This window comes from Thunnus thynnus, chromosome 3 (assembly GCF_963924715.1).
Source record: "Thunnus thynnus chromosome 3, fThuThy2.1, whole genome shotgun sequence".
Classification (NCBI taxonomy): domain Eukaryota; kingdom Metazoa; phylum Chordata; class Actinopteri; order Scombriformes; family Scombridae; genus Thunnus; species Thunnus thynnus.
In genome coordinates this window covers 24,227,088-24,240,410 of record NC_089519.1, presented here as the reverse complement: position 1 = coordinate 24,240,410, position 13,323 = coordinate 24,227,088, and the positions used below count along the sequence as shown (strand labels likewise).

The following is a 13,323-nucleotide window of genomic DNA, read 5'->3' as shown; positions in this document are numbered from 1 at the left end:
CAGAGCCTAGATTGAGAAGTTGTATTATAGAATGGGATGAGGGGTGGGGAAGGACTTTATCATTTATAAAAATAAAAAAAAAGAAAAACAAAGATATTATCAGGTGGTCGGGGGAAGTAGCTGTCAGTAAAACTTCATGTTTGCCCACAAACAGAAACTCAAACGAGCTGCTAGACTGGTGGAAGATTAATTAAATTAATTATTATCATCTACCCATTATTTTCTGGTCTAATTGTTGTGTCTATAAAATGTCAGAAAAATAGTGAAAAATGACAGGTATTGACATTTTTCACCATTTTCTGACATTTTATGGACCAAACAAGAATCAATTACTTGAGAAAATAATTGACAGAATACCAAAAATGAAAATAATTGTTAGTTGCAGCCTTAGTGGCATGTTATCATAGCTGGAGAAGACGGTTACACTGAGCCTGACAGCATCCTGCTACACAAAACAAGAGCCACAGACTCAACTGAACAACAACATAAACCACATTAGCTTTCTTGCTGAAGTCTCCTTCTTATCTTACTTACAAACATGAACATGTCTTGTCCTGGACCTTAGCTTGTTGAACAAGCCACCTAAGAAACATCACCAGGAAAAAAGTGCACCACTAACCCACCCTAGCCAGCTGAGATGCAAAGGAGCAATTCTGATATTTTTCAAATACCTTTTTTTTCCTTCATTATAACTATTAACAACACATTAAAAACATGTTGACATTATTTTGACTGAGAAGAGGGATGATTAAATGTGACTTTAATATAAAGTCACATCCACTTAAACACAGACAGTGGCAGAATTTCAGTATTAATATTACTGGATCTCTGCTGCATTCGACACAGTTGACCACAACATATTACTAGACCAACTGAGAAACTGGGTGGGACTTTCTGGCACGGTACTAAACTGGTTTGAATGCTATTTAAAGGACAGGGATTACTTTGTGTCTATAGGTAATTACATATCTGAGTGGACAAAAATTACATGCGGAGTTCCCCAAGGCTCCATTCTGGGGCCTCTTCTGTAAGTGCATTGAACAAATCAGTGACTGGATGTTTCAGAATTTTCTTCAATTTAAGAAAGATAAAACTGAAGTAATTGTTTTTGGAGCAAAGGAAGAACAATTAAAAGTTAGCACTCGGCTTTAATCAATAATGTTAAAAACCACAAACCAAGCCAGAAATCATGGTGTAGTCATGGACTCAGACCTGAATTTCAGCAGCCACATTAAGACAATTACAGAGTCAGCTTACTATCACCGTAAGAATATATCAACAATTAAAGGACTTAAGTCTCAGCAGAATTTGGAAAAACTTGTCCATGCGTTTATCTTCAGTAGACTCAACTGATGTAATGCTGTCTTCACAGGTCTCCCTAAAAAAATTGATCAGACAGCTGCAGCTGATTCAGAACGCTGCTGCTTGAGTCCTCACTAAGACCAAGAAAATGGATCATATCACTCCAGTTCTCAGATCTTTACACTGGCTTCCTGTCTGTCAAAGAATTGATTTTAAAATACCACTGTTGGTTTATAAAGCACTGAATGGTTTAGGGCCAAAATACATTTATGATCTGCTGCTACATTATGAACCATCCAGACCTCTCAGGTCATCTGGGACGGGTCTGCTTCCTGTTCTCAGAGGCAAAAACTAAACATGGAGAAACAGCATTCAGTGTTTATGCTCAACATATCTGGAACAAACTCCCAGAACACTGCAGATCTTCTGCAACTGTCAGTTCATTTAACAGCGGAAGACTTTTCTGTTTGCTGCTGCCTTTGATTTAATCAAAAAAACAAAGGCTTTTGATTCATTTCTTACACTGCACTGTAACTTTTATTTTTTTTTGTCTGCCTTATTCTATTTGAGCTTATTTTTATTTCCAATTTAACATTTTTAATTGTATTTAAATGTCCTTTTATATTGCCTTGTGTTGTTTTGACATTCTGTCTTGATGCCTTTTATGTAACACTTTGAATTGCCCTGTTGAAAATGTGCTATTCAAATAAACTTGCCTTGCCTTGTTCTTTTCTTTGTTTATTAATTTGTTATGCACTTTGTGTGAAAGGTGCTATGTAAATAGTTTATTATTATTATTACCATTAAAAAACATGATACACATGCTATATGATATACTACCATACTTTTACTTAAGTAACCTTTTGAATTCAGGACTTTTACTTGTAATGGAGTGTTTTAGACCACAGTATGAATCTGAATACTTCTTCCACCACTGATCATTTCCTCTATGTTTTATACAGATGATTTTATGTTGTTTTTGAAAGAAAGTTCAACATGTTTTTTTAAACTATATGAAGATCTAAGGTTTTCTTTTTCTGTTAAAACAGTAAAAGAACTGATGTTGGGTGAAGAAGTTTTCAGTTCCTTTTTTGAAAGTAAAAATACCAATGCAGCATTGTAAAAATACTCCATTACAGGTAAAATGACTGCATGAAATATCCTATTTCAGTAAAAGTACATAAGTATCAGCAGCAAAATGTAGTTAAAGTATGGCAGTAAAAGTACTCGTTTCATCCCTCTGACTGATATATTATTATATATGACATCATTAGATTATTAATACTGAAGCATCCGTGTGTAAGCAGCATGTTACTGTTGTAGCTGCTGGAGGTGGAATTAGTTTGAACTACTTTATATACAGTTAGCAAGTTTAGTCCAGTGGTTCCTTACCTATGGGTCGGGCCCCTCCAAAGGGTCACCAGATAAATCTGAGGGGTCATGAAATGATTAATGGGCGAGGAAAGAAGAAAAAAAACAAAATTCAGATACACAAATCAGTTTTCAGTTTTTGGACTTTTTCTCTAATCTTTGATTTTTGGTGAAATATTGGATCATTTGAACATTTATTGAAATGAAACCATGTGAGAAGTTTAGAGGGAAAAATCACTATTTGGTGGAGCTGTTAACAACTCATAGACATCTGAAATGTGACCCCGACTACACACTGCTTTTTGTAAGATGTCAAAAGCCAAAAAGGTTGGAAAACACTGGTTTCATTTTTAACAATGTGTTGTATTTTAAAAGCTTGTTATATTATCCATTGTGTCAAATCTTCATCTGAAAAGTAACTAAAGCTGTCAAATAAATGTAGTGGAGTAGAAAGTACAATATTTCCCTCTGAAATGTGATGGAGTGGAAGTATAAAGAGCCTTAAAATTGAAATACTCGAGTAAAGTACAAGTACCTCAACATTGTACTTAAGTATAGTACTTGAGTAAATGTATTTATTCTGCACCTCTGCTGATTGCAAAGGCAGTTATGTGTTCCTATATAGTCTACAGGTATTGTAATTGCAGTAATGTATTTTAAATCCTGTGGAGGGCAGCAATGTACCCGGCAGCGTTTAAACCGCCAGAAACCAAATACGAGGAAGAACAGGAGGAAGATTGGAGCACAAGGATCGATGGAAGATGCAACCTCTCCAAACATATGCGAGAGAATGGGTCGCGGCGAGGAGCTCAGTGATTTTCAGCGTGGTACTGTCGTAGGATGCCACCTGTGCAAAAAGTCGGTCCGTGAGATTTCAGCCCTGTTAAACCTGCCGCGGTCCACTGTGAGCTCCGTTATCTTGAAGTGGAAACGCGGAGGAATAACGACGGCTCTGCCCCGGAGCGGCCGACCACACAAGCTGAAAGAGGAGGACCGTCAAGTGCTGGAGCAGATCGCGGTGGAGAAGTGTTTGCCCTCGGTAGATGCTCTCACTACCGAGTTTCAGAGCGCGTCTGGAGCCGACGTCAGCTCCAGGACCGTCCGCCGGGAGCTGCGTGAGATGGGTTTCCGCGGCCGAGTATCCACTTACAACAAGCCTGCAGGTGGGTTCAGATGGTTTGGGAATGAGAGCTCCAATCACATATGGGTGTAGTTTGAGACATGCACCAACGTTACACCTCTATGTGATTGCTTTGCATCTTTTTCTTGGTGCTCTCCCCTCCAAGTTACTGCTGTAACAGCCTCCAACCCCTCTGGAAAGGCTTTCCACTGGATTTTGGGACTTAATTTGCTCCCATTCAACCACGAGACTATTAAAGGACAGGTTTACAGTTTTTAAAGTCTGTCTTAAAACATAAGTCACGTGTACATATAAACACTGAAAGAGGTTTTCCTCTCTGTAATCATTCCTCCTGTTCATACTGGCTATTAAAAGATCCCATTCAAATGTATTTTCAATGATGGGGGGCCAAAATTCACAGTGTGTCCACACATTTTGTGCAAAAATGCATGTAAAAGTTTATCTGAAGCTTATATGAGGCTTCAGCAGTCAGAGTTAGTCATATCAAGTGGATATCTGCTACATTTACAGACTTTTTAGCATCAAATTCCCTCTTTGTGTTTCCCTGTTGAGCTGCGGTGGAAGAATAGTAACAAAAATAGGGACTTTGGCACTAAAAAGACTGTAATGTTAAAAGATATCCACTTGATTTGATTAATTTGGACGCTGAAGCTTCATATCAGCTTCAGATAAACTTTTAAATACATTTTTGCACAGAAGGAGAACTGTGGATTTTGGCCCCCATCACTTACATTGTAAGTGCATTACGAAGGGATCATCTAATGGTCAGTATGAACAGGAGGAATGATTTTGAGGAAGAAAAACCTATTTTAATGTTTATTTGGGCACTTTACTGTTGTTTTAAGACAGACTTGAAAAATTGTGCACCCGCCCTTTAATAATATCAGTGGTGAGGTTTGGTCACTGGCTCGCAGTCAGTGTTCCAGTTCATCACAAAGGTGTTTAATGAGATTGAATTGAAGTTATTTTTATAGACCCGGTTTTGTGCACAGAGGTTTTGACATGTTGAAACAGGAAAGAGTCTTTCCTCAACTGTTGTCACAAAGTTGGAAACACACTATTGTTTAAAATGTTGCCCCTATTTTCTGGCAGCAAGACAGTTCAACAACACCGTGCTTTTCCAAAGGAAAGAGGCATTTTATGGACACTAGGCAGGAAAATTCTTGTTAATGTTGATTTTAAAAGTTGAAATTGAAAGATCACTTTGGAGACACTGAGTGACAAAAACAATCTCACCACAAGATCCAGTCAGTATCTGATCTGGAGTTTTAGATTGAAACACACAATTTTCATCAGCACATGTAAAATATGAAGATCTACATCTAAGTTTAACTCCAGAAACATCGACTCAGTTTAGCTGTTTTGACTCTGATGAAGACACAGTAGTGGTGAAACACTGGTCTGTTTGCACAATTAAAGGCTGCAAATCAATCAGTGTGCTCCGGTCTTTTCTCATCTCAAATCAACTCAGTCAACTGTGTGCGCATATTTTGTGTGTGTCAAGGTCAAGAATGTTCTTTTAATCTTGACTTTTAATTTGATGTTGCTTGTTACAACCTTATAAACCTGTCAGGAGGATCCAGGACAAAAAAAAACCCCAGCCTACCTCTGTGCATTGTGAATGTACCAACCAGTACTCTAATATGGGAATAATATTATCTCACACAAAGGTTTCTGTTTGTCAGTTTGATGTAGTCTGAACCTGAAATGTATGAACCTATAACATGTGAGCATACTATAAACAAAAATAGTAGTCTTAAAATTAGATTTTGACATAGAGCCTCTCTGTAAACCAGGGTCAGGGCACAACATGAGCTAATATACAGAACCGTCCTTTGTTGATATATTTTGTTCTTTATTGGTATCATAACCTACTGACATGCAGTGAACATGTGACTTTTAGGCGAGTTGCCCACATTGTCTGCTTGGCATTAAAATTTCATAGCCAGTGGTGTGTTTAAAGTATTTTTTTTCTCCAAGAATGTGTGTTTCCCCTCACCTTAACCTCAACCCAACCTTAACCAATAACCCCACTCAGTCATCTCTGTGATGCAACTTAACCCACGCTTTAACCACAACAAAGGGGCACAGAAAACACAATATGAAGGAGAAACTGACTTACACAAGACTAGGCCTGCACCTAGTGATCACGATTTCTTAAAACCCGAGGTGACTTCTTCAGATTGTTTTTGTCCGACCAACAGTTTAAAATCCAAAGAGATTCAATTTATTATCACATAGGACAAAGAAAAGCAGCAAATCTTCACATTTAAGAAGATGGAAACATGTAATGTTTGTCATTTTTGCTGGAAAAAATGACTTAAATGATTAATCGATTATCAAAATAGTTTAATTATTTTTCAGCTAAGCAATTAGTTGTTTCAGCTCTACACAAGATCTAAGGTGGTTCGGGTTTTTTTTTTTGAGTTTTAACTTTTTTTCATTTCCCAAGGTTTCCCAAGGTGATTTTGCCAAGCAGTGCTCATATTTTCCCATAAGCATGAACGAGGTTTTGATGAGCAATTTGCACTCAAGTTCAAGCAGAAATATCAGACACCGTTAGTTGCGGAAATGACACAATTACAACTGTGTACCCTCACGATACCCCCAATGGCTATAAATGAATCCATACCATGGGCTACGGCGAGAATAACTAGAAAAACTAGGAGAAAGACAAACATTTCTTTCACTCCTTGCTTTCCTGTATATCTACAGAAAACTCAGTTTCACTCCAAAACCATGAGCGTTAATATGCTGCCTCCACTCTTCTGGGAAAGCTTTCCACAGGATTTTGGAGCCTGGTTGTGATGATTTGCTCCCCTTCAGCCAAAAAAAGCATTTATGAGGTCAGACACTGATTTTGGGCAATATGGCCTGGCTCGCAGTCGGCATTCCAAATCAAAGCTGTTGGCTGTTAGAGTTGAGGTCAGAGCTCTGTGCAGGCCAGTCAAGTCAAGGACTTCCCCATTAAACTTGAGAAAAAACCTCTCTAATGGTCCTTGCTTTGTGCACACACGGGCAATGTCAGGTTGAAACAGAAAAGGCTGTAAGAAAACTGTTGACGCAAAGTTGGAAGCAGCATTACATATAATATGTACATCTAGTATTATAGAAAACTCTCACAGAGGCCTCTCTTCAACAATCCCTTCCCCAATAATTGTACATTCATTTACGTAGAGCATAATTAAAAGCAAAAAAATGCAACAATGACAAATTATGTTGAGGCTCAATCCACAGTGTGTTTCTGTACATGAGAAGTATAACAGCATTTGCCTTTCTTTGCCAGGAAGAGAGAAAGCAGAGAAGAAGCAGGCAGCCGTCAGCCAAGATGAAGCCCAAGTGGACGTGTCTCGTCTGGACCTGCGTGTTGGACGTATAATCAAAGCCCTGCAGCTTCCAGAGACTGACAGTCTGTACATGGAGGAGGTCGATGTTGGAGAGGCTTCTCCAAGGACGGTGGTCAGCGAACTGGTCAAGCATGTACCTGTAGACCAGGTACAGTATTACTCTTGTCATTTGTGTAATGGGATTAAGGAGTTTCTGGAAAATAATTTGGTTTTTAGATATGATTAATAGGACTTCAGCTAACAATTATTTTAGATGAACAATCTTTATTATTGTTTTGCCTGAAAATTATGAAAAATGGCCATCGCAATTTCCCAGATGCTAAGATGACATATCCAAACTGCTTATTTTGTCAAACTAATAGTCCAACACCCAAATCTGTTCCATAAACAATGATAGAAAAAGAATAAAAGCAGAAAATACTCATATTTAAGAAGCAGGTACTAGCAAATATATGACTTGAAAAGTGACAGTTAATGGATCATCAAAATATTTGCAGATTAATTTTCTGTCAGTTGATTAATCGTTTCAGCTCTTATAATTAACAGAAGTTAGGTTGCAGAACTTGTAATTGTTAAACTTGGCAAGCTTATAAGAATGTGTGTGTACAGGTTCATAAACATTTATTGATTTCACGTGTGTTGTATTGCTACTGTGTTTATAAGGTGGGATGGAAAAAAAAAAACAAGTTTACTGTTAGAAACCAGTTCCCTTATATTCCCTAGAAAATGTGAAAAATATCCGTCCACAATTTCTTAAAGCCAAGGTGCGTCTTCAGATTGCTTGTTTTGTCCGACTAACACCATAATGATGTTTGACTCAAACAATTAATCAACTATCACAATTGTTTCAGATTCATTTTCCTTTTGTTTCAGCTCTACAGTGTTGTATGCTTGTGTGTGTTTATATGTGTGTGTATATATATATATGTATGTATGTATAAGGATTTGTAAGTCAATTTAAAGTGACTCAACTTTTTTGTTGGTCATTCTCAGACTTTTCTTACAAATTTAGCTTCAATAACCTATAAATGATTAGTTCCTTGTGTCTGACTAAACTGCTGTTCGCTTTGCTTTTTCATTAATTTTTTATTTGTTCCTGAAGCAAACAAAGTTAAATGTGGTATTTTCATCTAAATTAATCACCAATTTAATGGTCGAGTGTATTTCTGAGTTTATCTCTTCGTACATGTAAAGGAGATAAGGGAGCCTGTTTATATTACTGTACATAGACAGTGTACACACGGCCAAACATGGGGACAGCTGAACATTGCACCCATATGTGAATGTTGACTATCTCATTTCAAGACCATGAGCATTAATATGCTGCTATAACAGCCTCCTCTCTTTTGGGAAGGCTTTCTATTAAATTTTGGAACCAGCCTGTAAGGATTTTCTCCCATTCAGCCTCCAGAGCTTTTGTGAGCTCCAGCTCTGATTTTAGGCCCGACTCACTGTCAGGATTCCAGTTCATCCCAAAGGGGTCCAGTGGGATTGAGGTCAGTGCTCCGTGCAGGCAGGCTCTTTTGTACACAGGGAATTACATGATAAAATAGGAAAAAGCCTTCTCCGCACCTGTTGCCACAAAGTTGGAAGCACACTGTTGATTAAAATATCATTGTATGCTGTTGCAGTAATATACCCCTTAATGTAACAAGGGGGCTTAGTCCAAAACTAGGAAAAAAAGCCATATAGTGAATCATTTAAATAGTAACGTATGCCTGCACAACCTTGTAAGATTTTGCCATAAAAGCTGTAAAACCTTAGGAAAATGTTTGGAAAAGGGGCAACCTCTCTATGCACAAAGACAAATATAAGAAATCAGCTTATTAAACTGCTGACAGTGTTACAGTTATGACATATAGTAGTACAGCCTTAATAAGTGCTTTGTGACTGCAGCTGGAAATACAAAGCAGACCCCTCTTGTTACTGCTGCCTTTTGTCTGGTTTGTGCCCCTTAATTCCAATTACAATAAATCTTAATGTTACAGAACACATATTTATCATTGTATGCTGTAATATTAAGATTTCCTGTCTGAATTTTAGACAACTGTGTGCCTCCAGCTTTGCAGCAACAGTTTGGCGAAGATCCTTTCCTGTTTCAACATGACGATGACCCCCTTTCACAAAGGAAAGCCCACAAAGAAACGGTTTTAAAGTTTAGTGTGGAAAATTTGACTTGACAGTACAGAGTCCTGACCTAAAGCGCCTATAAATCTAAAATGAAATTCTTATTTGACTTTCTTTTTATATGAGCCGTTATAAATTTCTGTCAAGCTAGAAGGAAATACATTATGTGTTTTATGGAAATACTCTATAACTGCCTATTATAGAAGGATAAATATTAGGCACCGTTTAGAAATACTACTACCCTGATAATAGAGAGTAACAGTGTTTACAGCACACATAAAATATTGCTATGTTAAACAGTCTGTTCTGTAAATATTGTCACTGCCTAGAGATGAAACATGAAGAGTAATAATACTTTGCCACCAAAACAATCAACAATAACAACATGAGTGATTTCTCATGTTGTATGACTTTCATGAGTCATACAACAAACATATACAGTGTAATCATAAAAGGATGAGCTTCAAGGGTTGTTATTACTATTTACTAAGATCTGGCATACATCATCTCATGAAATGCTGGATTTCTTCTTCTCCCTCTGGGCTTCTGTTTTGCGACACATTTAAAAGGCAAACAAACCACAGACCCTCGGACAGTAATTTTAAATTAAGGGATTAGAATTGGCTTTATTGTTCATATTGGATAATGAATTTTTCATGTACCCAAACTGACCACATCAATTGAAGGTTATTTTTTTCCTTAATGTAAATTGGGTATAATTAGTTTGTCTTCTCTATTATTTTGGTTGTAAAAAAATGTATTTTATCTTCTGTCCCCCATGCAGATGCAGAACCGCATGGCAGTTCTGCTATGCAACATGAAGCCAGTCAAGATTGGCGGAGTTGAGTCCCAGGCTATGGTCATGTGTGCCAGCTCACCAGACAAAGTCGAAATCCTTGATCCTCCAAGTGGAGCAGCTCCAGGGGACAGAGTCACTTTCCAGGGCTTTCCAGGTACTATTACCTGAATACTCTACCTCCAAACACAGATGAATCATTAGCATAAAACTGTTACAACATTTTCCATTTAACCGGACACAAGGGATACTCACTAATAAGTGCGTTGTCAATGATTGTCGCTGAGTTGAGCCTACAAAAGGAACTTTTTCTTTCTTTGAAATTTCCAAAATTCCACTTGCATGGCCCCTTGATGCCCTTTTACACTGTGTGATTTTGGACTGTCCCAGATAAAACTTGACAGTTGCAACAGAAATCTGTCAATCAGAAATGGTGGTCCCACATCACACTGTGACCCAACCAAAGGCGGCAAGCGTCAATCAATGGCAATCAAGTCAAAGTAACTGCTGCTACAAGCCACAAACCAACCAATCAGAATAGAACATGAAATGACAAAGTACACTGGCGGGCTGCCATTATGCTAATTGTGAGCATCCCTGGATGCATAGAGGAGGCAGTGCTATGACCAAAACTTTTTGTTTTGCAACATTTTCAAAGCCTGAGACGGGTGCAGATGGATGATACAAGTTCATGACATGTCTCTGCTTGCGTCAGTTTATTCTGTTTACACCAGGTGTTCATCACACATCACATCACACAAGCCATTTCCTGTTTAAAAAAAAGACAATGCCCCCTGTGTACAAAACAAGACCCATAAAGAAAAGGTCTTTCCTCAATCCCATCAAACACCTTTGTGATGATTTGGAATGCCAATTGTGAGCCAGACTTTATTGCCAAACCTCACCGCCGACCTCACTGATCTCCTGCAGCTGAATGGGAGCAAATCCCTGCAGCCAGTTTTCCATAATCTTGTGAAAAGCCTTTCCAGAAGATTGGAAGCTATTACAGCAACATATTACTACCCGCGGCTTTGGTGTTTAAGTAGGTTATGTGAGGACACCAAGAAAAAGTTATAGTATCTGGCCTTGATCCATAAATCCTGCATATGTTGATATTTACTTAAGAACAGAGGAGGTTCTAATGTATCAAACTGACTTCCTTATTGCAGGTGAACCAGACAAAGAGCTGAACCCCAAAAAGAAGGTGTGGGAGCAGGTTCAGCCAGATTTACGCACGGACGGCCAGTGTGTCGCAACCTACAAGGGAGCTGCCTTTGAAGTCGTCAGCAAGGGAGTGTGCAAAGCCCAAACCATGAACAACAGTGAAATCAAATAAATGAACGGAGCTGCTTGAAATAGCTCAACGCAAATCCCTGCAGCCGGACAGGTTCCAAAATGTTGTGGAAAGCCTTCCCAGAAGAGTGGAGGCTGCTACTGCAGCAGAAGGGGGGCAACTCTGTATTAATGCTCGTGGTTTTGGAATGACACGTCCAACAACCACAAGGGTGTCGTGTTTGAGTGTACACATACTTTTGGAGTGTAAGCAAAGTGAAATGATAACAGTATGTTGCCCTCTGTTGGACAGATATGAACAATACTGCCGCACCATTTTTATGAAAAGCTGTAGTTCTGTATTTGGACAGAGGATGGCACTACAGTACCCATGATGATGTAAAGCATGTGGGTTTGAGAACATACAGGAGTACAGTCACACCCAGAGACTGGTAGTCATACCTAGCATGGGAAAATGAAAAAGGGAAATTCTTGCAGAAGAATTTGATTGGGGAATGTTTAAAATATAAATGCTTATTCCCATGACGCCTCAGCAGTCATTTCCACAGAACAGTAGATGAAATTCCACAGTGCAGAAGTCCCTTTTTGAGAACAGAAACACTAAAAGGTCGCTGGTTTATTTTACAGTATGAAAACGAGTTAAAAATGAGTCACAGCATGGAGATGACCTCAGAATTAGTTTTGTTAGTTTTGCCTTAATTATATGTTCTTCAGAAACTGCAACTCCATTGTTCTGATGCTTGATGCTGGCAAATGATAGCAAATGAGCCAGTGTATTATTTATCAGTATGCACAGCCTTTGAACTGTTTTTTTTTTTTTTTTTTGAAGGGTGTAATCCATCTAATGCATTATTATATCTAAGATCCAGACAATGTTCTCCTCAACAATCCTGTATTTCTTTATCTGCAGTGTCCCAGGAAATTAAAAACGGACAGTTCTGAATCGATCATTTGGACGTTCAATGAACGTTTATTTATTGTCTCTTCACCCAAGACGTTTGCATCGTATGCAGCTGTTGTAGATCGTTAGTCTGCTCTTAAGATACTGTTACAGCTTAGTTGAACCTTAACTTTTATATTTCTATGTTTCTGTCTCATCTTCCTTTCATGATTGCGTATAACTGTCTTCTTAGGAAGGTTAAAAAGAGTGATCCTACGAAAAGCAAAGAATAAACCAACACTTCTTGGTGTTTAAACAAACTGTCTTTTTTTGCTTCTCTTGGGCGGAGAGGGAAAGTAAAGTCCATAAAAGACAAACATGCAGTGTTCTTCTTCCCTTTTCAAAGGAAGAACTGAACCTGCATGTAAAGAATGGGGATGTGATTCAGGAACTAAGAAATGGAACTGAATGTCTGAGATACACTCAGCACATGAGGGCTGATAAGGAAAACTTTTCATAGACAAAAAATATTTTTCCTTACTATATCCAACTTTAAGCTGGCGTTTAGCTAGAACAGAAAGCTAGAAATCTTTACTGGATGCTACCAGAAGAAAATCCAGTTTACAAGTTTCTCAAAAAGGAGGACATATCCCTCTTACTGTGAAGTGACTATATAAAGTGTTAATGGACTTTTCTGTTGCCATTATACCTCATAATCCATACATGCAGTTTTTAGTTTGTATCCTGCTTATAGTTGTAATTATTACTGTAAACTAATTGATTTTGTAAGGAAATAGGCCTACAGAAGCAGGAGAAAGACACATTTTTCATCTTTTGCGCAGACTAATACCACAGGCTGACATTTATACGACTATTTAAATACTAAAAAAGGTCATTGAGAGTTGATATTTATGTCAGGTCACCCCCCACCCACCCACAGTGAAATCTATTCATGCGAAAACCCATAGAGGAAACCATACTGGAGTAACTGTAAGGGTTGACCGAGCATGTACAGAGAAAGAACTAGCAGTCCTGCAAACGTGCAGCCTCTTCACTCAATGCGGTT

The 13,323-nt window shown here is 38.2% G+C and overlaps 1 protein-coding gene across 1 annotated transcript; it reads left to right on the top strand.

The window, feature by feature from the left end:
- The first annotated feature begins 3,381 nt into the window (after positions 1–3,381).
- LOC137179880 (aminoacyl tRNA synthase complex-interacting multifunctional protein 1-like) lies at positions 3,382–12,577 on the top strand. Its single transcript, XM_067584916.1, has 4 exons — positions 3,382–3,836; positions 7,101–7,309; positions 10,073–10,241; positions 11,254–12,577. The coding sequence occupies exons 1-4, from the start codon at positions 3,428–3,430 to the stop codon at positions 11,418–11,420; spliced, it is 954 nt and encodes a 317-aa protein (XP_067441017.1). The 5' UTR covers positions 3,382–3,427; the 3' UTR covers positions 11,421–12,577.
- Positions 12,578–13,323: the final 746 nt, after the last annotated feature.

Excerpts from the sequence above, each read along its gene's own strand:
- LOC137179880 (XM_067584916.1), top strand. The coding sequence starts at position 3,428 with ATGGAAGATGCAACCTCTCCAAACATATGCGAGAGAATGGGTCGCGGC. Across the intron at positions 7,310-10,072 it reads AGCATGTACCTGTAGACCAG|ATGCAGAACCGCATGGCAGT; the intron begins GTACAGTATTAC and ends TCCCCCATGCAG. Across the intron at positions 10,242-11,253 it reads CACTTTCCAGGGCTTTCCAG|GTGAACCAGACAAAGAGCTG; the intron begins GTACTATTACCT and ends TCCTTATTGCAG.